At 53.8% G+C, this 25,121-nt stretch overlaps 1 protein-coding gene and 1 long non-coding RNA gene across 5 annotated transcripts; one reads left to right on the forward strand and one right to left on the reverse strand.

Moving 5' to 3' along the window:
- The first annotated feature begins 2,410 nt into the window (after positions 1 to 2,410).
- Positions 2,411 to 24,694, forward strand: RAB8A (RAB8A, member RAS oncogene family). Of its 4 annotated transcripts, none has more exons than XM_077978225.1 (8): positions 2,411 to 2,547; positions 9,041 to 9,101; positions 12,695 to 12,755; positions 16,384 to 16,520; positions 18,258 to 18,378; positions 18,902 to 18,967; positions 20,473 to 20,523; positions 23,362 to 24,694. In XM_077978225.1, the coding sequence occupies exons 1-8, from the start codon at positions 2,424 to 2,426 to the stop codon at positions 23,452 to 23,454; spliced, it is 714 nt and encodes a 237-aa protein (XP_077834351.1). In that variant the 5' UTR covers positions 2,411 to 2,423; the 3' UTR covers positions 23,455 to 24,694. The 4 variants fall into 4 exon arrangements, with proteins under 4 accessions (XP_077834351.1, XP_014978695.1, XP_077834352.1 ...); XM_015123209.3 differs by having other exon boundaries at positions 16,384 to 16,461; positions 18,289 to 18,378; XM_077978226.1 differs by having other exon boundaries at positions 16,384 to 16,461; positions 18,289 to 18,378; positions 20,493 to 20,523.
- On the reverse strand, positions 2,898 to 7,269 carry LOC144336830 (uncharacterized). The gene is made up of 2 exons (XR_013409184.1): positions 6,098 to 7,269; positions 2,898 to 3,489 (listed from the first exon to the last, which is right to left on the reverse strand). It is a non-coding gene; the product is annotated as an uncharacterized LOC144336830 (long non-coding RNA).
- Positions 24,695 to 25,121: the final 427 nt, after the last annotated feature.

Raw genomic sequence — 25,121 nt, forward strand, 5'->3', positions numbered from 1 at the left:
AAAAAATGTCAGGGTCTTGCTCCGTCGCCCAGGCTGGAGTGCAATGGTGCGATCACAGCTCACTGCTGCCTTGACCTCCTAGGCTCAAGGGATCCTCCCACCTTAGCCTCCTGAGTAGCTGGGACTACAAGCATATACCACCATACCCGGATAATTTTTTTAAAATTTTTTTTTGTTTTTTTGAGACGGAGCCTTGCTCTGTCACCCACACTGGAATGCAGTGACATAATCTCGGCTCACTACAACCTCCGCCTCCCGGATTCAAGCAATTCTTGTGCCTCAGCCGCTGGAGTAGCTGGGACTACAGGTGTGCACGACCACATCCACCTAGTTTCTGAATTTTTAGTAGAGACGGTGTTTCACCCTGTTGGCCAGGCTGGTCTCGAACTCCTGACCTCAAGTGATCTGCCCACCTTGGCCTCCCAAAGTGCTGGGATTACAGGTGTGAACCCCCTCGACTGGCCAAAAAACTTTTTTTTTTTTTTTGCAGAGATGGGGGTCTTGCTATGTTTAGCCCAGGCTGGTCTCCACCTCCTGGCCTCCAGTGAACCTCCACCTCAGCCTCCCAAAGTGCTGGGATTACAAGCGTGCTAACCACGCCCAGCTAATTTTATTTGTTGTAGAGATGGGGGTCTCCCTATATTGTCCAGGCTGGTCTCGACCTCCTGAGCTCAAACAATCCTCCTGCCTCAGCCTCCCAAAGTGCTGGGATTACAGGCCTGAGCAACCACACCCAGCTGCAAGCCCGATTTTCCTAATGTATCTCTCCTCTTTTTCTTTTCTTTTTCTTTTTTATTTTTTTTGAGACGGAGTTTTGTTCTGTTGCCCAGGCTGGAGTGCAGTGGCACGATCTTGGCTCACTGAAAGCTCCGCCTCCCGGGTTCACGCCATTCTCCTGCCTCAGCCTTCCGAGTAGCTGGGACTACAGGTACCCGCCACTACACCCGGCTACTTTTTTGTATTTTTAGTAGAGATGGGATTTCACCGCGTTAGCCAGGATGGTCTCGATCTCCTGACCTCGTGATCCGACCGCCTCGGCCTCCCAAAGTGCTGAGATTACAGGCGTGAGCCACCGCGCCCGGCCTTTTTCTTTTTTTGAGAGGCTTCTCGCTCTGTCGTCCATGCTGGAGTGCAGTGGGACGATCACCGCTTACTGCAGCCTCAAACTCCTGGCCTCCCAAAGCACTGGGATCACAGGTGGCAGCCACAGCCCCGGCCTGTTTTTTCAGTGTTGAGAGTCCTGGCCCCTAGATAGGAACAAGCATCCTCACTGTTCTAAAGCATCCTCACTGTTCTAAACCCCCCGGGCTGGCCCGGACAACTCCTAAAGCGGCCGAGGGCGGACCCTGAGGAGGCCGGCGCGCGCTTCGGGGCATAGCTTGTGGCGGTGAAGCCGCTCAGGTGGCGGAGGCCTTGGGTATCTGTAAGCAGGTCGCTAGGCCGCAGACCTCGGAACTCGTCTTGGGTCACTTTTATTTATTTATTTATTTTTGAGATGGAGTCTTGCTCTGTCGCCCAGGCTTGAGTGCAAAGGCGCGATCTCGGCTCACTGCAACCTCCGCCTCCCAGATTCAAGCAATTCTCTGCCTCAGCCTCCCAAGTAGCTGGGATTACAGGCGCCCGCCACCACGCCCGGCTAATTTTTGTATTTTTAGTAGAAATGGGGTTTCACCATCTTGGCCAGGCTGGTCTTGAACTCCTGACCTCGTGATCCACGCGCCTAGGCCTCCCAAAGTTCTGGGATTTCAGCCACCGCGCCCGGCCCGGGTCACTTTTCGAGTATACAGTGTCTCCTCTCTCCTTCCTCCGTCGGCCCCCGCTGCCCCGACTCGGAGGCCGCAGATCAGGTTGAGAGCGCTACCATGGTTTCCCGCGCTCGCCTCGGGGCCTATTGCGCCTGCGCGAGTTGTGACGGCGGGACCCAGAGATACCCGCCCCAAGTACAGGATTGCGCCCTCTGCCGTCGCCTAACGGAACTCCGGGCGCTCGTGCGCACGCACCCCAAGCCCCGCCCCCCAGGCTGCCGGCGCGCGAGCCGTTGGCGACGCTCCCTGCCTTCCCTCTCCTGTAGTGGGGCGGGGCCGGGGCGCCCGAGTAGGGGGTGGAAGGCGGGGGCCACATAATGCCACGCCCCCGCCTCGTCCCCATTTGAAGCCCCACGACTCTTCACTGCTGGTCAATCAGAGCCCGTCCTCTCCCTAGTGCCGGCCAATGGGAGGTGCGCTCGGGCTGCTTCCGGCTCCGCGCTCCATTCGCCCCCTCCCCAGGTCTCCCCGCGACTGGCGGGACGCAGGGGCGGGCGTCGGCCGCGGTGACGCGCAGCGGGCCTGGAGCCAATAAGGGGCGGGCTCGGCGCTGATGGACGGTGCTGGTGGCCAGTGGAGAGGCGCTGGCCGCACTTCCCGTCGGGGAGAGAGTGTAATATGGCGAAGACCTACGATTACCTGTTCAAGCTGCTGCTGATCGGGGACTCGGGGGTGGGGAAGACCTGTGTCCTGTTCCGCTTCTCCGAGGACGCCTTCAACTCCACTTTTATCTCCACCATAGGTAGCGGGACCGGGGAGTGGCTGGGGGCGCCAGAGGCCCGGGCTGGGCGCGCCCCTGAGGGGCTGGGGCTGAGGGATCTACCGGGCTGGACTGGCCGAGGGCGCTGAGAGGGTCGAGGGGGCCTAAGGGGAGAAGAGCAGTCGCCTGTACCGCCGTTCGGAGGTTCCTGGGCCGTGGTGGGGGAGACCAGGTGCCCATTTTGCAGATGGGGAGACTGAGGCTCCGACCCTCAGCCCGCTCGTTAGGGAGTGTTATGTCCTGGGCTGGGGTCTTCGCGCCCGTCCTCTCGATCTGTCCTAGCAGCAGCCCTCAAAGCGGTTCTTTTGAGGCTCCTGCCTTACAGAAGTGGAAACTGAGTCATGGGGAATTGGCCATGGGAAAAAGACGGTGACATCTCACCTTAATGAGCATTTACTATGTGCCAAGTGCTTCCCGTGCATTTTCACACTCTCCAGTTCTCGGTGTTAAGTGCTGTTTTGAGCCCGTCTCACAGATGAGGAATTTGAGGCTCAGGGTGGGCCTGGAACTTGCCCAAGGCCACACAGTCTGCAGGTGGTGAGAATGGGATTTGATGGAATTTGAACCTGGCTGTGTCTCAACCCAAAACTCGAGGCTTAGCTATCCTAGAGAGATGCCACCTCACACTCCCAGCTGATGACAAGCTCAGCTAATGCACCTTGGAGCCGGAACTGTAACCCACACCATTCCTGCTCTTTTCTCTGGAGTATTCAGAAGTTGAACCCCTCTCCCTGACCATTCTTCCCCTCATAAGTGTATTTTCCTCTAGAAGGAATGATAAGAGGAGTCAGGACCTTTTCCCTGCCCACATTTCATCCTGCTCCAGGATGACAGTAATGACAAGTGACAGCACTGCCTGCCCTGGAACCTGTCATCTGCAAGAAGATGCAAGATAAAAGCCTCAGCGAGCAACTAAATCAGCCACTGCCACAGACAGCCTTGACTTCCCTATCAAAGGGCCCAAGACTCCGGTTGTCACTTTAGAACAGCTTTTCCCGTAGGGCCAGCCCACATTGTGGTTGAACAGAATTGGCTTGGTGCATCTCAGTTGTGCCGTCTGCAGAAGTGGAACTGACCTCTCTCAGTGCCACAAAAGCAGTCCTGGCCCACAATGAAAAGGTTAGACCGGGGAGTAACACCAGTCTGAGTGGCCTGGGAGCTCTGTAGCCCTGCTAGGGATGGGGAAAATGGGGGAACGGTCACTAAGGAGTTTATTCCAAGTCACGAAAACGTAGGGAATGGCCTTTGCTTTACTGTGTCACTTCAACAGAATCATGTTTTCTCCCTGAACCCCACGATAATGTGCTGATTCCATTCTTGCCCCCCTCCAGGAGCTGTGCTTTTTTTATTTTATTTTATTTTATTCTATTTTATTTTATTTTATTTTTTGAGATGGAGTCTAGCTGTTTTGCCCAGGCTGGAATCCAGTGGTGCTATCTCGGGTCACTGCAACCTCCGCCTCTCGGGTTCAAGCAATTCTCCTGCCTCAGCCTCTCTAGTAGCTGGGACTATAGGCACCCGCCACCACGTCCAGCTAATTTTTGTATTTTTAGTAAATATGAGTTTCACTATGTTGGTCAGGCTGGTCTCAAACTCATGACCTTGTGATCCACCTACCTTGGCCTCCCGAAGTGCTGGGATTACAAGCATAAGCCACTGCACCCAGGATAGCTGTGCTTTATAAAACAGTTATATGCCTGATGTAAAGTAGAGAGAACTGACTGGAAATCGTTACGTCTGGTTTCCAATTGCTGTTTGCCCTTGAACATACACTGCCCCTCTCTGAGCCCTGCTGTCTTTAGAGCAGGAGTGACGCTGTCTCCTGGGCTAGTGCCCTGGTGGTTGAGGATTAGAATTAGACAATAAGGGGTTATCACCGTAACCAGAGGCCATCTCGAAGAAGCAAATGAATGAATGGCTCCTGCAGTGACAGCATCCAGCCTCTGAAGACAGATGGTTCTGAATTCTTCCCCCTCCCCAACTCCAAGGCCAAACTTTAGGGTAACTCTTGTGCCCCAGCCGATCAAGAAGTGGCGTTAATTCAGCCTGGGCAACATAGCAAAACCCCATCTCTATAAAAAATAAAATAAAATTAGCCGGGCATACTGGCTTACCCGTATAGACCCAGCCACTTGGGAGGCCGAGATGGGAGGATTGATTGAGCCCAGGAGGTCAAGGTGCAGTGAGCTGTGATGGCGCCACTGCACTCCAGCCTGGGCAACAGAGCGAGACCCTATCTTAAAAGAAAGAAAGAAAGAAATTATGTTAACTGTGGGCAGACTGTGGCTTGCCTTCACTCAGATCCCAGTTTCCCGGCCTCAGCACCTTCCCCACAAACCCCCCCTCTTTTTTTTTTGAGATGGAGTCTCGCTCTGTCACCCAGTCTGGAGTGCAGTGGCATAATCTCGGCTCGCTACAACCTCCGCCTCTCAGGTTCCAGCAATTCTCCTGTTTCAGCCTCCTGAGTACCTGGGATTACAAGTGCCCACCACCATGCCCAGCTAATTTTTGTATTTTTTTTTTTTTTTTTTTTTTTAGTAGAGACAGGGTTTCACCACGTTGGCCAGGCTGGTCTCGAACTCCTGACCTCATGATCCGCCCACCTTGGCCTCCCAAAGTGCTGGCATTACAAGCATGAGCCACTGCGCCCAGCCCAGACCCCCCCTCTTTAGAGTTACTTTGAGCTTTAAAGAGGCTGTCTTCCATTTGCAGATGAAGATGTGACTTGGTGAAAGTTACCTAGCAAGGTGAAGGTGGCACCTGACCCCAGGATCCCTCCCTCTCACCCCTTCATTCCCCTCCTTCCATTTGTAGCCTTCTGTCTTCTAGGAATTTCTTTTTTTTTTTTTTTTTTTTTGAGACGGAGTCTCTGCCGCCCAGGCTGGAGTGCAGTGGCCGGATCTCAGCTCACTGCAAGCTCCGCCTCCCGGGTTCACGCCATTCTCCTGCCTCAGCCTCCCAAGTAGTTGGGACTACAGGTGCCCGCCACCTCGCCCGGCTAGTTTTTTGTATTTTTTAGTAGAGACGGGGTTTCACTGTGTTAGCCAGGATGGTCTCGATCTCCTGACCTCGTGATCTGCCCGTCTCGGCCTCCCAAAGTGCTGGGATTACAGGCTTGAGCCACCGCGCCCGGCCTCTTCTAGGAATTTCTAATTCACCATGACCTTGAAGTTCAGGCCTCATAATTCTTAGGCCTCATAAAGTTTACACTTCGTAATTAAATTTGGCATGTTAATAAAACCCAGAGGAGTGTAGGGCGGAGTGCTGCTGTGGAACTTGGCCAGCCTAGCAGTGCTCCTCGATTTTGTGTGTCCCTGTACACGCGTGACAGGAAGTGGGGAATGTTTTAGGAAGCCTAGGCACACTGGGCCGTCTAGTCCTGAAGCAGAATCACCTTGATGCTTAAAGGTGATTCCATAAATTAGCCAGACGTGGTGGCGCTTGCCTGTATTCCCAGGTACTCGGGAGACTGAGGCAGGAGAATCACTTGAATCCAGGAGGCAGAGGTTGCAGTGAGCCAAGATCGTGCCACTGCACTCCAGCCTGGGCAACAGAGCAAAACTCTGTCTCCAAAAAAAAAAAAAAAAAAAAAGGTGATTCTATATTGGCTGCGGGCACCTCTGGGTTTTTCTTTATAGACGAAGATTGAGTGGCTGTTCATTTTCTGCCACTCAATCCTTAACATTTTGCCAAAAGTTCCATTTCATCAAAGCCTATTCTCAGAAGTCCCATCGATTATTTCTGGTGTGAACTTGGCCCTGTAGTTCCCTGGAATGGGTTCTCACCAGACTGGCTCGGCACCACTGCCTCCTCAGGAGTCCATTCATTCCTCCAGTGAGAGGGTTGACATTTGAGAAAGTGCTTTGTGAACCACTCAACACCACGTAGACCCTGTTGCGCTTTAATTCTTTGATCCAGCCATATTTTGCCAGTGCCTTCTGTGGGCCAGGCAGCCGCTTTGGCACGAGGGCTGCAGAGAGGACACAAGTGAGTCAAGGTGCCTGCAGGACTGAGGTACCAGCTTCTAGCAAATGCATATTCAGCCTCTGTGTGTTCAGTCACTGGAGGTAATAGCAGCGGATGAGACTTGTCAGATACCTGCCCCCAGGGAGCTTACGTTTGAGACGGCGAAATTCCAGTGCTGAAGCTGACTGGACAGAATTAGCATTCCCAACCTGGGTTCAGAGAGGCCCAGCCAGGCCTGGGCCTCGAGTCTTCTCCGGCAGGGATTTGACCAAACCCCTGGTGGCAAAGGCTGGGTCTGGCTGTTTCTCTCATCCACATGGGCCAGTATGATCTGCAAGCATTATGCCCAGGTCCATGCAGGAGATACATAAATGTATGTCAGCTATGTTAACAAATAGGTAAAGGGAGAACGGATGAGGATGGTCAGGAAGGCTCCCCTGCGGAGGGAACTTGAATGGGAACCTGAACGAAGGGATAGCCAGGTAGCTACAGAAGGAAAGAACTTTCCAGGGCAGGAAAGAGCAAACATCAAAGCCCCCAGACAGGAGCGTGCTTGGAATGTTGAGGGAAATCGCTGTGTGGATGGTGTGGCCGGAGCGAGCAGGTCATGAGCCAGAGTGCTGAGAGGTGACCAGATTAGGCAGGACCTCGACACACACGGGTACCTGTTTCCACTTTATTCAAGGGAAGTGGGGCAGGGAAACCACTGAAAGATGCCTTAAAAAAAAAAAAAACCCCGCTTTATGAGGTAGAATTCGCATACTAACATACAGTTCACCCATTTGCAGTGTACAATTCAGTGGCTTTGGATCCATTCACAGAGTTCCACAACCATCACCACAGGCAATTTGGGAGCATTTTTATTATGCCAAAAAGACGCCAACCCAAGGCCAGACACGCACGGTGTCACAGTGGCTCACACCTGTAATCCCAGTACTTTGGAAGGCCAAGGTGGGCAGATCACGAGATCAAGAGATCGAGAACAGCCTGACCAACATGGTGAAACCCTGTCTCTACTAAAAATAGAAAAATTAGCTGGGCATGGTGGTTCATGCCTGTAGTCCCAGCTACTTGGGAGGCTGAGGCAGGAGAATCACTTGAACCCGGGAGACATAGGTTGCAGTGAGCCGAGATCGCATCACTGCACGTCAGCCTGGTGACAGAGAAACTCCGTTTCAAAAAATAAAAAATAAAATAAAGACACCAACCCTTCCAATTTCCCCATGTTCCCCCAGCCCCAGACAACTGCTAATCAGCTTTCTGTTCCTATGGATGAGCCTATTCTGGACATGTCTGTTAATGGAATCTCATACTAAGTGACCTTTAGTGTCTGGCTTCTCTCAGCATCCTATCTTCAAGGCTCATCCACATTGTGTAGCATCGAGAGTACTCCGTTCCTTTTTATGACTGAGTCGTATTCCGTTGTATGGTTGGACCACATTTTGTTCATCCATTCATCTGTTGGTGGACACACTAGAAAGTTTGGAGCAGAGGGCCGGGTGCGGTGGCTGATGCCTGTAATCCCAGCACTTTGGGAGGCCGAGGCAGGCGAATCATTTGAGGTCAGGAGTTCGAGACCAGCCTGGCCAACACGGTGAAACCCCATCTCTACTAAAAATTCAAAACTTGGCCGGGCATTGTGGTGGGCACCTGTAGTCTCAGCTACTCGGGAGGCTGAGGCAGGAGAATCACTTGAACCCGGGAGACGGAGGCTGCAGTGAGCCGAGATCGTGCCACTGCACTCTGGCCTGGGTGACAGAGCGAGACTCCGTCTCAAAAAAAAGAAGAAAGAAAGAAAGTTTGGAGCAGAGGTTAGCTGTGTAACGTGGTTAGGGCTGTATTTTTGAAGGCTAGGGAGGGGACTGAGGGGGAACAGTGGGAGCCTGGGGAACATCAAGGTGGCTGCAAGGTCACCATGGGGAAAGGGGATGAAAGCAGGAGGTGAGAGACAAGGAGGATGGGGTCAGGAAGGCTTGTTAGGAGGTGATCTTCAAGGAGGCCTTAAAGGAGGGGAATTTTGCCCAGGTGATGGGCAGGTGGGACACAGACCACCTGCAGAAAAGGAACAGCGTGTACAAAAGCTGGGGGCAAGAGAGAAACTGACCATGTGCATGGACGCATCGTGGGACCCAAGGCCCTGTGTGCTTGGGGGTCAGCTGCAGGGTGGTGGGGAGCGAGGGACTCAGGCCTGCAGAGGGCTCTGCTGAGACCCACTCTGTACAACTGCCTGGGCCAGGGAGGCGGGGTCAGCTGGCAGCAAGGGACAAGAGCAAGGCTTTGCCACCCATGCCCCCTGGGTTTGCTCTGCACTGCTCCCATCGGCCCTTGGAGAGGGGAAGTATCTCCAAGTGTTTCCAAATCTGGATATTCCGACATCCTGCATGCCCAGTGCCAGGCAGGGTCTCCATAAGCCACGACAACTGTCACGTGCACAGGTTGGTGGCGCCCAGCTCAGACACAGCTTGGGAAATGGGCTGACAGTGATGCGCCTTTTTTCCTTTTCTTTCAGGAATTGACTTTAAAATTAGGACCATAGAGCTCGATGGCAAGAGAATTAAACTGCAGATATGGTAAGAGTCATTGTTCTCTGTCATTCTCTCCACCTGGCAATGGCTTCAAGCCAGAAGCCCTTGGCGTTCTCCCTCTGCCCTCCCTGTGACCTTGGCCTCCGTCTCTTGGTGCCCAGTCCTGGCACATGGGGCTTTCTCCAGAAGCTCCTGGAGTTTTATACTCAGCCCAGAGAGCTGTGCTCTGCTGGCTGCAGGGCGCCAGGGCCTATAGCATCATAGGCACAGAGCTGCCCAGCCCCGGCTAGCTCAGTGTTCTGCCATGGGCACCATCTGGGTCTGAGCTTCAGAGTGGGCTGCTTCTGTTGAACAGGGAGAGAGCCCTCTCGGTGCCAGGTGCTGGTGACGCCTGCAGGGACTGCGAGATGCCCCAGCTGACAGTTTCCTTTTCAGCCTCCTAACCCACTCAGAAGCATAAAGGTCCAACTTCACTTCCTCTTTTCTCTCCTGGGGCAGGCCTGGCCTCCCTTCCTAGCATACAGACCGAAACCCCGAACCGAAATTAAGCCAAGTCCGGGCCCCCTGGTGAGACCTGTTTCCATTCCTGAGAACTAAGGGTGACTTCCCGTGCACATACAATTAGAGAAGTGGGGAGACTCCAAGTCGCCCTTGCTGGCCTGACTAGTTTGCTGAGACTGAGTTCAGGTGGCGGGTATGGTGGGGTCCTGCCCTGCACACATGCCACTTGCATAGAGTCACTGGCCCTGAGCAAAACAAAGAGAAGTCACATCTAAGAGCATAGTGCAATTTCCCTGTCACCCAAACCAGGCAAGTGCCTTTGAGTGGGAGCAGTGTGCCAGGAGACGGGCCGTGAAGCCGTCCTCCCTCGAGTCTCAAAGTGTGACCCGTCACCCCCACTTGCCAGTTTCAGGGAGCCCCACGGGTACCCTTGGCTCCAGGTGCTATTCATCTCTTTTTTTTTTTTTTTTTTTGAGATGGAGTTTCGCTCTTGTCACCCAGGCTGGAGTACAGTGGTGTGATCTTGTCTCACTGCAACCTCCGCCTCCCAGGTTCAAGCGATTCTCCTGCCTCAGCCTCCCTAGTAGCTAGGATTACAGGCATGCGCCACCACGCCTGACTAATTTTGTAATTTTAGTAGAGATGGGGTTTCTCCATGTTGGTCAGGCTGGTCTCAAACTCCCAACCTCAGGTGATCCACCTGCCTCGTACTCTGAAAGTGCTGGGATTACAGGCGTGAGCCACCACGCCCAGCCCTACTGTTCACCTCTTAATCTGACTTCGGCAGTCTGGGGTAGGTTTAACGCACAGTCCATCCTACAGACTTTGGTAGTAAGTTAAGCTCTGGCCGCCTTGTAAGTTCCAAGCCTTGGAAGTTTCTCCACTTCTGGCACATTGGTGCCACGTCACCCTTTGTTCCCAAGTCCAAAGTGACGCTGCACTGGCAGGCAGAAGTTTCACTTTCCTCCTGCCTTCCTGCTTCTGCTTTTAGCAATCGTGGTGAGGTTAGTGACTCAAAACTCTTCTAAGGACTGTGGTTAAGAAAAAAATGACTGGTTTTTTTTTTTTTTTTTTTTGAGATGGAGTTTTGCTCCTGTTGCCCAGGCTGGAGTGCAGTGGCACAATTTCAGTTCACTGCAACCTCTGCCTCCCGGGTTCAAGCAATTCTTCTGCCTCAGCCTCCCAAGTAGCTGGAATTACAGGCGCCCGCCACACCTGGCTAATTTTGTATTTTTAGTAGAGACGGGGTTTCGCCATGTTGGCCAGGTTGACTTCGAACCCCTGACCTCAGGTGATCCACCCACCTCGGCCTCCAAAAGTGCTGGGATTACAGGCATGAGCCACCACACCTGGCAAAAATGACTGTTCTTAACTACTCATGTCTTCTGTGGCTGGTGTCAGAAAGTCAGCTTAGCTCCAAGCAAGGTGTTTCTGCACAATCTAGACATACAGAGCCCTCTGGGTCCCTGCAGGGCTGTGGGAGGAACCCTGGGCTTGGAGACAAAAGACCTGAGTCTTGCCCTGGCTCTGCCGCCAATCAGTTAGGTCACCTTTAATTTTTTTTTTTTTTTTTTTTTTTGAGACAAAGTCTCACTCTGTCACCCAGGCTGGAGTGCAGTGGCATGATCTCAGCTCACTGCAACCTCCACTTGCTTGGTTCAAGCAATTCTTGTGCCTCAGCCTCCCGAGTAGCTGGGATTACAGGCACCTGTCACCATGCCCGGCTAATTTTTGTATTTTTAGTAAGACAGGGTTTCACCGTGGTGGTCAGACAGGGTTTCACTGTGTTGGTCAGACTGATCTCAAACTCCTGACCTCAGGTGATCCGCTGGCCTCAGCCTCCCAAAGTGCGGAGATTATAGGAATGAGCCATCATGCCTGGCTTTTTTTTTTTTTTTTTTTCTCAGTGGTGCAGAGTAAGACAGTCTTATTCTGTCATGAGTAAGACTCATGAGTAAGGCCATGCCTGGCTTTTTTTTTTTTTTTTTTTTTTTTTCTTTCTTTCTGCAGTGGTGCAGAGTAAGACAGTCTTACTCTGTCACCCATGCTGGAGTGCAGTGGCACAATCTCAGGTCACTGCAACCTCCACCTCCCAGGTTAAAGCGATTCTTGTGTCTCGGCCTCCTAAGTAGCTGGGACTACAGATCTGCGCCATCGTGCCCGCCTAATTTTTGTATTTTTAGTAGAGATGAGGTTTGACTGTGTTGATCAGGCTGGTCTCGAACTCCTGGCCTGAAGTGATCCACCCGCCTCGGCCACTTAAAGTGCTGGGATTACAGGTGTAAGCCACTGCACCAGGCCAGTTAGGTTACCATTTTTTTTTTGAGATGGAGTCTTGCTCTGTCACCCGGGCTGGAGTGCAGTTGTGCAATCTCAGCTAACTGCAGCCTCCGCCTCCCGGGTTCCAGCGGTTCTCCTGCCTCAGCGTCCCAGGTAGCTGGGATTACAGGCATGTGTCACCACACCTGGCTAATTTTTGTATTTTTAGTAAGGACAGGGTTTCACCATGTTGGCAGGCTAGTCTTGAACTCCTGACCTCAGGTGGTCCACCCGCCTTGGCTTCCCAAAGTGCTCAGATTACAGATGCGAGCCACTGCGCCCGGCCAGTTAGGTTACCTTTGAACCAAACACTAAGTACCCTTCAAGCCAGGAGCTGGACTGGGCATGGGTGCGTCTTACCCAGGCATCACCTCCTGGGCAGTAGGCCCTGTGTTCCTTGTCATGCAGATGAGGAGGGACTTTCCCCACCATTCAAACCAAGATGGCAGGCCTGAAAGCTTTTCTGGAGTCCCAGCCACCCCCAACAGCAAGAACTATGTTCCTGAGCCACATGACTGGCTCTTCTGTGAACCAGAAACTCCAGGGAGAATTCCCTAGAAGCAAAGGTGCAGAAGAGAAGATGCATGGGTCAGGGATCCCATTATGGCTCTGCCACATCAAATGACCTTAACCCCTCCAGGCCACAGTGTCATTCCCTGTAATAACAGGGAGATTAGAAGGTGTTGCCTCAGCAGAAGAAGGTGTCACAGCGGATGACCCGTGAGAAAGCCAGGCATCCCAGGGAGATGCTCCTTGTCTCCTACTGGGGACAGTTATTTTCCTTTAATGTTGCTCATATCCCTTCTCTTCATGTTTAGGGACACGGCTGGTCAGGAACGGTTTCGGACGATCACAACGGCCTACTACAGGGGCGCAATGGTAGGGATTTTTTGTTTGTTTGTGTAAGTCAACATGGGAGCGTCACTGTGCATTGGTTACTGAAGCCTAGATGTTTCTGTGGAGCCTATGCCCCAACTCCTCAGGGCTCCTTGGTCCCAAGTTAGTCTCAGGAAGAGGCTTGTGCCCCAGCCCACCCCCATGTACATACCTCGCCTTCTGGCTGCAGAGACAATGCAGGGTTTAAATAAAGTGGAAACATAATTCTATGGGAATGAAGGAAGACACAGGAAGCCGGTTCTTCCAGGTGAGCTCAGTGCGGTCGGAGCCGGCATGCCTCAACTTTTAGGAGTGGTCACATGACTCCTATCTGTCTCTATGGAATTTGCTACCAAAAGCTTGAAGATATTCCAGGAACTGACCTGCCCTGGGTTGTCAGCTGTTATATCTGTCACCCAGGCCTGAGGCGGGATGACATGACGGGAAGACTCACTCATCATCCCTCAAAACATTTCTCAAGCACTTTCTCTGGGCCAGGCCTTAACTAGATGCAGAAGGTGGCCAGGGATGGGAGGAGGTCCTGTCTCAGGGCCCTGTGTGTACACGGCAGGGCATTCAGGGGTGGAGGGAGCAGGAGGTGGAGCCCCTGGACCTGGCCTAAGACCCTGGCTTGCCCACTGAGCTCCATCTCCTGACTTGGAAAATGGAACAGAGCATAGCACTGTGTCCCAGGCTGTGCTGAGGATAAATGGCCGTCTCTCCCCATTCCCAGGTCCCTCTGCTCCCTACTCTTTCCTTGGCACACCCCATCATTTAATTGCTCAGGCAACTGCCTGTTTCCTCGATGAGGGCAGCACCACATCACGGTCCCTGCTATCTGCCTGGCCTGGGGGAACCTGCTCAGTAAAGACTTGTGGAGGGTGGAGATGAATGGAGGCATTATGTATTTTAGAGCATCCCACGCGGCATCTGAAACCTCGTGGAAACCCACTCGTGTGGGTTGCAGCCTTAGTGTGCCTCAGTAAAATTAATGTATTTCTTCCCACCCCCCTACCTCACAGTGCTCCGGTGGAGGGTGGGCAAGGGCCTGAGGGCACTGGGGTCTTGGGGAGCTTCAGCCTCTGGAGAAAGCTGTGTGACCTGGAGCCTGTCCCGATCTTCTCTGAGCCAAAATAGCCACCTTCCACCCTGTCCTGATGACCAAGCCCTCCCCTGCACCAGACAGTGGGTCCAGGTCTTAGCTCAGATTGTGTCATTGCATTTTGGCTGTGAACCCCTTTTCGCAGGCGCCATTGTCATCCCTGTTTTATAACAAAGAACCTGAGGTTTGGCCCGGTGGCCTTCCCTGCTGAAGTTCACTCAGCAGGTAAATGGCTAGGCTGGGCTGGGCTGTTTGTCTCCAGCACCCACGTCCTTAACCAGCACCAAGATAACTGTGGCTTTCCATCCTCCTAGACCCAGGCTAACCTGAACAGATGCCACCACTGGCTGCATGTGGCTATTTGAATTTACCCAATTAACATTGAAAATCCAGCCAGGCACGGTGGCTGATGCCTGTAATCCCAGCACTTTGGGAGGCCAAGGCAGGTAGATCTCTTGAGGTCAGGAGTTGGAGACCAGCCTGGCCACATGGTGTAATTCCATCTCTACTAAAAATACAAAAATTAACCGGGTATGGTGGCAGGTGCCTGTAATCCCCGCTACTCAGGAGGCTGAGACAGGAGAATCGCTTAAACCCAGGAACCAGAGGTTGCGATGAGCTGAAGTTGCACCACTGCACTTCAGTCTGGGCAACAGAGCAAGAATCCGTCGCTTAACTACTTAATTAATTAATTAATTAAAAAAAAAAACATTGAAAATCCAGCTGCTCGGGTCAAAGCAGCTATGTTTCTTGTGCCCTAGCGCCTTGTGTAGCCAATAGCAGTCATATGGGACAGCGCCACCATTGCCGCTGTGTCCTCATCTCTGTCAGCATGCTCCTAGACCCTTGGGCCTCAAAATCCCAAGTTTGGGAAGCATTGGATGCCTAGAGACCCATTGTGAGGTTTGCCCAGACGGGGGCCTGGAACATAGTCACTTGGAGCCCTGAGGGCTGTTTCCAGGAGAACCTGGAATAGGATGGCTGGCTCAGTGTTTTCCAGGTGCTTCTGCTTGATTCTAAGAGACAGCTCTACCCACTGCCCCACTAACGTCCAGGTTCTCTCCCCTCAGCTCCCTGAAATAGGTACAAATCCAGGAATTTGAGTCTTGGGCACATGTCACAACTTAGTGGTGAAGGCAGGAATCCTGGGCCTTCAGAGGGTCTGGTCCCTGGATGAAAGGCCCCATGCTCCTGGTCCCTGACCATGTCACAGTCACAGGTTGTGCCCACCGTGGCTGGGACATGGCAGACATCATGGGCCACTGCAGCCTTGAGTTTCTTTGCCATGGTTGCGGCTGACTGTGAGGCCATTATTCATGTCCCCGAATTCCCGGAGGGATTTGGGGTTGCAGTGACTTTCCTGCCCCATCTGTGTGGTTTTGTCCCACACTCTTGCACCCACACCTGTCTCACCATTACCACATGGCCTGTGTCCTTATTCTGCAAACTTGGATGGCCTCAGACAACTTGGCCAGCAGCAGAAGTCATCAGTGCCCTCGGAGGTGCCACAGATGCAGAGCTGGGCCTGGGGAGCAGGTACGAGGAGGAAGGAAGGAAGCCAGGCCTGGACGTGAGCAGGCCACATGCCTTGGAGCCCAGGATGCCCGGCAACCAAGGGGAACTTGTGATGGCACTGCAGGCTGGCCCACTGTGGGCACTTCACAAGGACATCGAGAACCACACACAGACCATCAGAGGGTGGCTCCTGCATGTGGGTTCTGGGGCTGAAAAAGGCCCAGGGACATTGCTGTGAGGATAGGTGTCATCAGTGCTTTTGGAGTTAGGCCCCCCAGGCTTGAATCTTAAAGGTCACTTCTCTGTGCCTCAGTTTCCCCTTGCATTGCATGGGCATGTTTGCCCTTGTCCACAGCAGTGGTGTGGCTGTGGACCCAGGCTGAGGCGGGGCTGCCCCGAAGCTCTTTCAGGACCCACGGGCCGTCTCCCAGTTGCTCACATCTAGGTTAGGGAACTGGAAGGGCCTCGGCGCTCCCGGCTCCATCTTCACACAGCTGGTTCCCTCTGTGGTGGGGTCACTGGAAGTTGCGTGGATGTCAGGTCAGGACTCCCTGGGCTCAGTTGTGCCTGAGAGGTGGCTCAGGCAGAGCGTGGGGCGAGCAAGGGGTGAAGAGGAGGCCGATTGCAGGGGAGGGTCAGTGTGAGGGGAGCACTGCTGGCAGTGGGCCTGTGGAGCAGCTCCCAGCATCAGGCTGCACCGCCCCGTGGGCCATGAGGGGAGCCAGCCGGGCTTGTCAGCGAGGGCGTGGCAGCGGCTAGCCTGTGAGGCAGAAGGGTCACTTCAGTGGCCCAGGGGGCAGGACAAGGCTGGTGCCAGAACCCAGCAGAAGGGCCACAGGGATGGAGAGGAGGGGGCTGGCTTCCAGGGCTCCACAGTGGTGGGGAGGGTGGCAGCTAATGGGCCTGGCTGTGTAGTGGGTGCTGGGCTCCCCACCACTGTTCTCTGGTGCCGCCGCGGCCTCCCTTCCAGAGCCTGCAGCCCATCAGGCACCTGTGTCTCCTCTCCCCGCTCAGGGCATCATGCTGGTGTACGACATCACCAACGAGAAGTCCTTCGACAACATCCGGAACTGGATTCGCAACATTGAGGAGGTGAGGCCCGCCAGCACCTCCCACTGTCCCTGCTTCAGTCCTTGTCCCAGAGCCCTCTGGTTTACCCATGAGAAGGCCAAGGTGCAGAGACACAGACAGGCCACTTGCCAACAGCCTCCTAGTCAGGGACACGGTGGGAGCAGGGACTGAGATGCAGGCAGCCGACCCCAGGGACCACACACTGGCCTGGCCCCACCCAGAGCCCCTTGGATCCCACCCCTCCAGCTGGGCTGTTGGATCTGGCCAGTGTCATGGTCATAAGAGAAAGGATATCCAAGCTTGTGGTCACCATGAGTGTTGGGTGCTTTCTAGAGAAGGAAGGGTCTAGCACAGGTGTGACCCTTGTAGTTGGAGGGTGTGGTGAGCAGGCGTCAGTTGTACTTTGAGCTATATCGGAGCAGGGTGTGACCTGGTGCAAACGACCTGTGTTCAGACTTTGAACCATAGAGGGGTGAGAAGGAGGCCAACCCCTCCTCCCCTCCCAAAGCCAGCATCTTCATCTTCCTGCTCCCCAAAGAGCTGACCTCACCCCCAAAGCCTTCCCGGCTGCCGGCACCTGCAGCTTTTGATAAAAGGTGGGGCTTCAGGTCTAAGGCACAGCCAGAGAACTTTTCCCATCTATAAAGCCACAGCAAAAGGGCGTATCACTGTCCACCCAGGACTCATGGACCTCCCAGGCCAGGCCGAGAGGCCACCCCCTCATTTATGAGTCATTGCATTGGGCTCACCTCCCCAGTGAGCCTGAGAGGGCTGCGCCCCAGCTGGGGAAGCTGTCTTCATCTGTGGAGAGGGGAGCCTGGTCTTTGTGAAAGGTCTCTGTTTCTGGCCAGCGGGCAGGAGCCACCTTCTGGTTCATGGGAAGTAAGGCAGGGAGTGGCGCAGTACGTTCCAGAGACCAAGTCTGAGCTGGTGGAGGAAGACAGCAGTTTCCAGTGTCCCTGTCCTCCAGGAAGTGTGGTCCGCTCCATGGGGACCCAGGGAGGCTTGACGAAGGAGCCACCTTTGGGTATGAGGGCAGAGTTAGGGCAGCACCACACAGTGTGGTGAAATGCCTGCGGCCACCTCAGGCACGGCCTGTTTCTGGAGCCCAAAAAGAGAGAGTTGAAATGTCAGGGCCAGGTGTGGTGGCTCACGCCTGTAATGCCAGCACTTTGGGAGGCCAAGGTGGGCGGATCACCTGAGGTCAGAAGTTCGAGACCAGCCTGGCTAACATGGTAAAACTCTGTCTCTACTAAAAATAGAAAAAATTAGCCTGGAATGGTGGCAGATGCCTGTAAGCTCAGCTATTCGGGAGGTTAAGGATCGCTTGAACCTGGAGGCGGAGGTTGCAGTGAGCCAAGATCATGCCACTATACTCCAGCCTGGGAGACAGAACAAGACTCCATCTCAAAACAACAACAAAAAAATGTCAAAGCAGAAGGTCCCAGGACGACAGCTGGGGCCTCTTGCAGAGGAGCTGGGGAGGGAGGGAGGAAAGCAAAAGTCGGGGGTAAATATCTCAGCCTCACTCACCTCCCATAGGCTAGACCCGCCCAGCAGCCCAGGTGCGGGGGCCTGATTGATATAGCCATAGAAGCTGCCAGAAAGCATTTTAGAAAATGTACATTTGCTCAGAGTAGCAGCTAGAACTCTGGCCCTGGCCCTGGCATTGACTGTGACATGGGGCCAGCTGCTCGGCCTCTCTGAGCTTCAGCTTGTCCCTTACGCCAGGCTGTACCTAGCAGTCCTGACCCCACTGCTCTGATTTCTGGGGACAGGCTGTGTGTTGGCAAAGGCACCTAGCCTGTGTCATCCAGTCTGATCCCCCATCTGCCCCCTCCCTCTCAGCACGCCTCTGCAGACGTCGAAAAGATGATACTCGGGAACAAGTGTGATGTGAATGACAAGAGACAAGTTTCCAAGGAACGGGGAGAAAAGGTGGGCATGGTGGCACAAGGGGCAGAGGGCCTCGGGGTCTTGGGGTTCTTGTGCAGAGGCCTTCCCCAGTGCCTTCCCCTGTCCCTCTCTGCCCCAGGAGCTTGGGATAAGTTGGTCACCCCAGTGGGGCACGTGCCGTGGGATGGCAGAAGCACACACCCAGCCAGGGCTTCTTGGGTGCGCTCTGCGGGCAGCTCATCAAAACCTACCATGGTCCCACTCCAGGCTTTTAAGACTACAGGAGTGGGGAATGGAGCCATGGTTTGATCCCAGCAGGCCCCTGCCCCCCTCCCGTCTCAGCTGCCATCCCCAGCACTCCATGCCCTGCGCGGCACTGTGGAGGGGCATTCACAATGGGCTCCCCACTATAGAATCAAGGGAGCGACCCAGGAAGTCACTGCCACAGCCCCAGTCCCGTTGCTGCTCCCTCTTGGCGCCAGCCCCGCCTTCAGCCCCTGTTTTGGGCAAGCTCAGATGCGCCCGGCAGCTGGTGAGCTCACGCTTGTGCCTCCCTCTCTCACAGCTGGCCCTCGACTATGGAATCAAGTTCATGGAGACCAGCGCGAAGGCCAACATCAACGTGGAAAATGTGAGTCCTGGGCCCTGCTGGGAGACATGGGGCCTGCAGGATCGGCTCCTTCAAGCTGAAGGGGGAGCTGGCGTCCTCCGAGGAGGTCCTGCCAGAGGGACCAGCCTCGGGCTCAGGGCTGCCAGTCAGTCCTCTGAGGGACATTTCCTGGGCAATGCCATGTGCCAGGCACAGGCAGCCCGTGGGAATGTGGTGCCATCAGCACGGGCAGGCCCCACACAGGGCACCTAGGATGCATCTCACGGGCTTCTGGGCAGCCCTGGAGAACAGGCATGGTTTTACAGGTGAGGATGCTGAGGCTCAGAGAGACCCAGCCCTGTGTTTACACTCTCAGCCACACCACTTATTGTGGAGAGGTCCCGGTCAAAAGCCCAGACGCAGCAGGGAGCCCTGATGGGACCTGGGCCCATGCCGCCTCCCCTCTCCACGGGGTGACCCCAGCCCTGCAGCTGACCCTGTGATGTTTCCCCATCCTAGTCATGTTTCCAAAGCAGATCTTCCATGTCACTCCTGACCTAAAGTCTCTGTGCTGACGTGAAGACAAAAGCTAGACTCCTCGCCTGGCACGGAAGGCCCTCCCTTGCCGGCTACAGCTGGTGTTTGCCACCCAGGACTCAGGCCTTGCCCACCCCCTCCTCCCTCCCAGGCCACCTGGGCTGCTCCCTTCTCCAATACTTCACTGCGTTCCCCTCCTGTGTGCCCCGTTTTCTGCCTGCCAGGTTCCCTTTTCTAGTCAGGGCCCGGCCCAGGGGGCCCCTCCCCAAGAACACCTTCAGCCTCCCCTGGGCCTTCCTCTGCACCCCAAGCTGCTCTCCTGTCCAGAACCTCCCACGTCATGGGGATGTATGTTGGGATTAGCCTCCCGCTGTCTCTGTATGTCCCCTCCTCAAGACTGTGACAGCAGCTCAAGCCTTGGCTGTGCTGGGAGATGAACCTGCTCCCGCTCCCAGCCCTGCCAGGCAGGGCCTCCGAGTGAAGCTTGTTTGGCCACAGAGCTGCTTGCCTTTTTCCCTGACCATTAGAAGGGAGGCTAGAGCTGACAGAACCTAGGAGTCAGAGACGAAGAACTGGGCACTCCTTCTAGATTCTTCTGGATCGATCGGTTAACTGCTGGGTGCCTTTGGACAAGTCACTTGTCCTCTCTGAGCCTCAGTTTCCTCTCTGGCCAACTGAGTGTCGCCCCATCTCACAGGGCTTAGGGGAGGTGGCACATGGGTAAGTCCTGTCAATGCTAAGGTGCTCTGCAGAAGTGAGAGTTGGCATCGGAGAGTTGGCATCGGAGAGTTGGCATCAGAGAGTAAGGGTGGTTGGGAGGCAGAAGGAGCCGGGGAAGGACAGGAGCTGGGGCCGGACAGGCCAGCGGAACCCACTGCCAGAGGCGGGCATCAAAGGGCCAAATGGGAGGCCCACGCCTGGGAAGCTGTCCTGCCACATCTGCTCTACACAGGCGGCTAAGGACTCGGGGTCCTGCCATCCCGAGAACTCACAGTGTGCTTATTCCACAGGCATTTTTCACTCTGGCCAGAGACATCAAAGCAAAAATGGACAAAAAATTGGTGAGTGTGCGTCCTTCCCAGATCCCCGAGTAGATCTCTGGGATCCAGCCATTGTTGTTAGCAGCAGTGACATGACGCGCCCTAGATCCTGCTTTTTAGGGCCCAGCCAGACCCCATGGGACATTGCTGGGAAAGGGGGAAGTTTGCAGGTGTGGCTGGGACATCAGCACCAGGCAGTGCCAGCCTGGGGACACTACCCAAGCAGACAAGGCCATGCCCGGTGAGTCCCCAGGCTAGCAGGGGGCACACGGCCCTTTGCATTCCACTTAAGATGAGGGCCAGAAAGACAACACGGTGTGCAAGGACAGAGAGCCACGCCTTGGAGAAAAGCTTCCTAGGTCACTTGGGCAGGGCCAGGGCTAGTGTCTGATAACTAGTGGCTCACCGTCTTCATAAGCATGGCAGATCGAGAACCTGCCTCCGCCCCACCCCAGCCACAGATGCTACAAGTTGTGACAGCTCTGTGACCTTCATTGTGTCCCAGGGTTCTCTGAGGCCTCCAGGGAAGTCTGCGTGAATCCCTCCCCATCCACCCTCTCATTCGTTTCTTGCTTTTTTATGATTACCATGCTAGTGATTTCCTAGTCCACTGCGCTCAGTATCAGTGGCGCTTTCTTGATGGAATCAAATCACTTCCCCGTACTTTGGGGGCATTTAGTGCCTAAACACCGTCGCGACCCTTCTTCCCTCACCCTGATGCCAGCAACTGCCCTTTCCCGGCCATGTTACATTGGTTGTCCAATCGAGGAGCACACAGCACTCTATTTGCGGGTTAAGTCTCGTCACTCAAGAATGCACGTAAAATACAAAATGCCATTCAAGTAGTTTACATCTGATGTAAGCAAATCTGTTTTATAATTCTAAGATGTGGTGAGTTGAACAATGAGGCACGCGATTGATTTAATAGCAGCTCTTTGGCCATTAAACCAAAATGGGAAACAGCTCATGGAAACCAATGCACTGACCAACAACAGTTTGGGATTTTCTTGTAATTTTTTTCTTCAGTATAGCGGTCAAGGTTTGATTCTTTTTTCTTTTAATTTTTTATTAGTTAAAAAAGTGATTTTTTTTTTTTTTTTAAGAGTCTCACTCTGCCACCTAGGCTGGAGTGCAATGGCACCATCACAGCTCACCACAGCCTTCAACTCCTGGGCTCAAGAAATCGTCCCACCTCGGTCTCCCAAGTAGCTGGGGCTATAAGCACGTGCCACCATGCCTGGCTAATGTTTTTTCCTTTTTTTTTTTTTTGAGACAGAGTCTCGCTGTGTTGCCCAGGCTAGAGTGCAATGGTGCAATCCCTGCTCACTGCAACGTCTGCCTCCCAAGTTCAAGCAATTCTTCTGACTCAGCCTTCCGAGTACTTGGGATTACAGGCACATGCCACCATGCCCGGCTAATTTTTGTATTTTTAGTAGAGACGAGGCTTCACCATGTTGATCAGGCTGGTCTTGAACTCCTGACCTCAGTGATCCGCCTGCCTCGGCCTCCCAGAGTGTTGGGATTACAGGCATGAGCCACCCCGCCTGGCCATTTTTTTTCTTTTTTAAGAGGCAGGATCTCACTTGTTACCCAGGCTGGTCTCAAACTCCTGGGCTCAAGCAGTTCTTCTGCCTCAGCCTCCCAAAGTGCTGGGAAGGGTATGATGGGGTGGGTGGATAAGTGAGAGACTGATTGGAAGGGGTGGTAGATAGCAGATGGAAAATAGATCTGTTTTTGAAAAACAAATTATCAGTTGTAAGAGAATTGGATAGATGGGTAGATTATGGATGGATGGTTGGTTGAAAGGGGATAAATCAATGGTTGATTTGTTGGAAGGAGATGGTTGGATAGATAGATGATTGGTTTGTTGGTTAGTTGGAAGGGGATGGACGAATGGTTGGTTGGAAGGAGGTGGTTGCTTGGAAGGGGATGGATGGATGGTTGATTGGTTGGAAGGGGTGGTTAGAAGGAGATGGTTAGTCGGAAGAGGGTGGATGGGGAAGGAGATGGATGGGTGGATGGATGGTTGGAAAGGGATGGATGGATGGTTGGTTGGTTGGTTGGATGAGGTGGTTAGAAGGGGATGGATGGTTGGTTGGTTGGTTGGAAGGGGATGGATGGTTGGAAGGAGATGGGTGGTTGGAAAGGGATGGATAAGTGGATGGTTCTTGGAAGGGATGGATGGTTGGTGGATTGGTTTGTTGGTTGGAAGCAGGTGGATAGATGGAAGGGAATGGGTGAGTGGATGGATGGATGGTTGAAAGGGTATAGATGGATGGTTGGTTGGTTAGTTGGATGGTTGGAAGGGGACAGCTGGATGGACTGGAAGATGATGGATGGATGGTTTGATGGCTGGTTGATTGGTTGGATGGTTGGAATGGGAATGGATGGATGACCTGGCAGATGATGTTTGGATGGTTGGATGGCGGGTTGGTTGGTTCGACGGTTGGAATGGGAACGGATGGATGACCTGGCAGATGATGGCTGGATGGTTGGATGGCTGGTTGGATGGTTGGATGGTTGGAATGGGAACGGATGGATGACCTGGCAGATGATGCAGGGATGGTTGGATGGTTGGATGGCTGGTTGGATGGTTGGAATGGGAACGGATGGATGACCTGGCAGATGATGCATGGATGGTTGGATGGCTGGTTGGATGGTTGGATGGTTGGAATGGGAACGGATGGATGACCTGGCAGATGATGCAGGGATGGTTGGATGGCTGGTTGGTTGGTTGGTTTCGTTGGTTTGGTTGGTTGGTTGGATGGATGGTTGGATAGATGGTTAGATGGATGGTTGCTTGATTGTGAGACATAGCGCTGCTCAGTGATAACCTCGGAAAACCTCTTGTGATTTCAGGAAGGCAACAGCCCCCAGGGGAGCAACCAGGGAGTCAAAATCACACCGGACCAGCAGAAGAGGAGCAGCTTTTTCCGATGTGTTCTTCTGTGAGGAACACCGCCTTACTCTGAGCCTTGCTCGGCCCAGCTGACTGTGCCTGTTCTGAGTGAGCCCCTCACTCAGCCGGGGCCCTCCCACCTCCAATGCCCCACCCACGCCGTGGCCACCGGGCCCCGCGGCCACCAAAATGCAATTGAGAAATTGTTTATTTTAGTAACTGTCTGATCTTTTTCAACTTTGGAGATGGAATAAGTTAAAAATTTGCTATTTTTCCTGTAACGTCTGCTGAACGGGCCCACCCACACGTCGTACATCCAGAGAGAGAGAGGGAGTCAAGGTGCGACTGTCGACCGTAGCCAGTGTCAGGCCTCTGCCTCTGGGCCTTTGCTTTGTGGCCTCACTGCAACACAAAGCTCCACCAGGAGGCTCGTTCACATCCCCCACTATGGAAGCGAGGTCCCAGGAGGTCAGCGGTGGTTCCAGGAGCAACAGGTCCCAAACCCTGAGCAAGGCAACCGATCGCCAGGCCCGGGAAGCATCACCCAGGAGATTTGGCGCCCACTTCCACCTCTTCTCTGTTTTGGACAAGTGACAAACCATTTTGCCCCCTCACTCTTCTTTGTTAACTGTTAAACCAAAGGAAAGCACAAATGAAGGAAATCCCGTGTAAAGCGTTGAGAAGGAAAGAAGCCTGGAGCAGCCTCTCCGGTCCACAACCAGGGCTTAGGTCCGCAGGCCCATCTGCGGTCCCCAGCGAGCATCAAAGGGACGCTGTGTGTGCTACAAGTGACCCCGAAAACACAACCACAGCCGTCACATGGCCCTCCTGAAGTCGGGGCACCCTCCTCAGCACCAAAATGGCCCCCCACTCCTTCGTGTCCTCCCACTGTCTCCAAATCGGACGTTCTTTCTAGCTGAGATTTTTATTTTTCCAGATCTGTAGTGCCATGAAGCAATTCAGTCTCTGACTTCCAGTGGCAGACCTGGGTGATCGGGAACAAGCGTGTCGTACCCCCGGCTGGACATGGCCAAGACACGAGGCATTCCACGGCGGCAGGCTGACCGCACAGCAGTCTGGATTGATTTTCAGCCGTCATCATTGGGTTCTGTTTTGACAGCTTTGCTGTCCCGTAGAGACTGCGACTGGGACCAGGTCAACCCAGCCAGAGGGGTGTCACCGGGAGCCTTTTCTTTTTTTCTTTCTGTCTTTTTTTTTTTCCTCCTTAAGCTGCTGTCGATCCAAACCATTGGCATCATCATTTCTTTTGAATTAAAACCAACATATCAGCAATAGTCTGCTCTCCCCGGGAATCTCTAACATGCTCTGTTTACATCGATAAATGCACTTAAGGAAAACAAACAAAGCTCATCTTAAAGTCCAAGGATTTTTATGTCCACATTTTCCCTGTAGGCCACATGGACATGACCAGGCCCTGGGGGTGGGTCTGGACAAGATGGTAGAGTCCATGGGTTACCCCATCGAGCGGCCACCTCAGAGGAGATGCCACCTGTCATCAAAAGACTAAATTGGGAAAAGAAGCCTCCTGGCTTGGTGCAGTGGCTCACACCTGTCATCCCAGCACTCTGGGAGGCCAAGGCGGGCAGATCACTTGAGCTCAGGAGTTCGAGACCAGCCTGGCCAACATGGTGAAACCCCATCTCTACTAAAAATACAAAATAAAATAAATTAGCCAGGCATGGTGGCACGTATACCTGTG

The sequence above is a fragment of the Macaca mulatta genome, chromosome 19 (assembly GCF_049350105.2).
Source record: "Macaca mulatta isolate MMU2019108-1 chromosome 19, T2T-MMU8v2.0, whole genome shotgun sequence".
Classification (NCBI taxonomy): Eukaryota; Metazoa; Chordata; class Mammalia; order Primates; family Cercopithecidae; genus Macaca; species Macaca mulatta.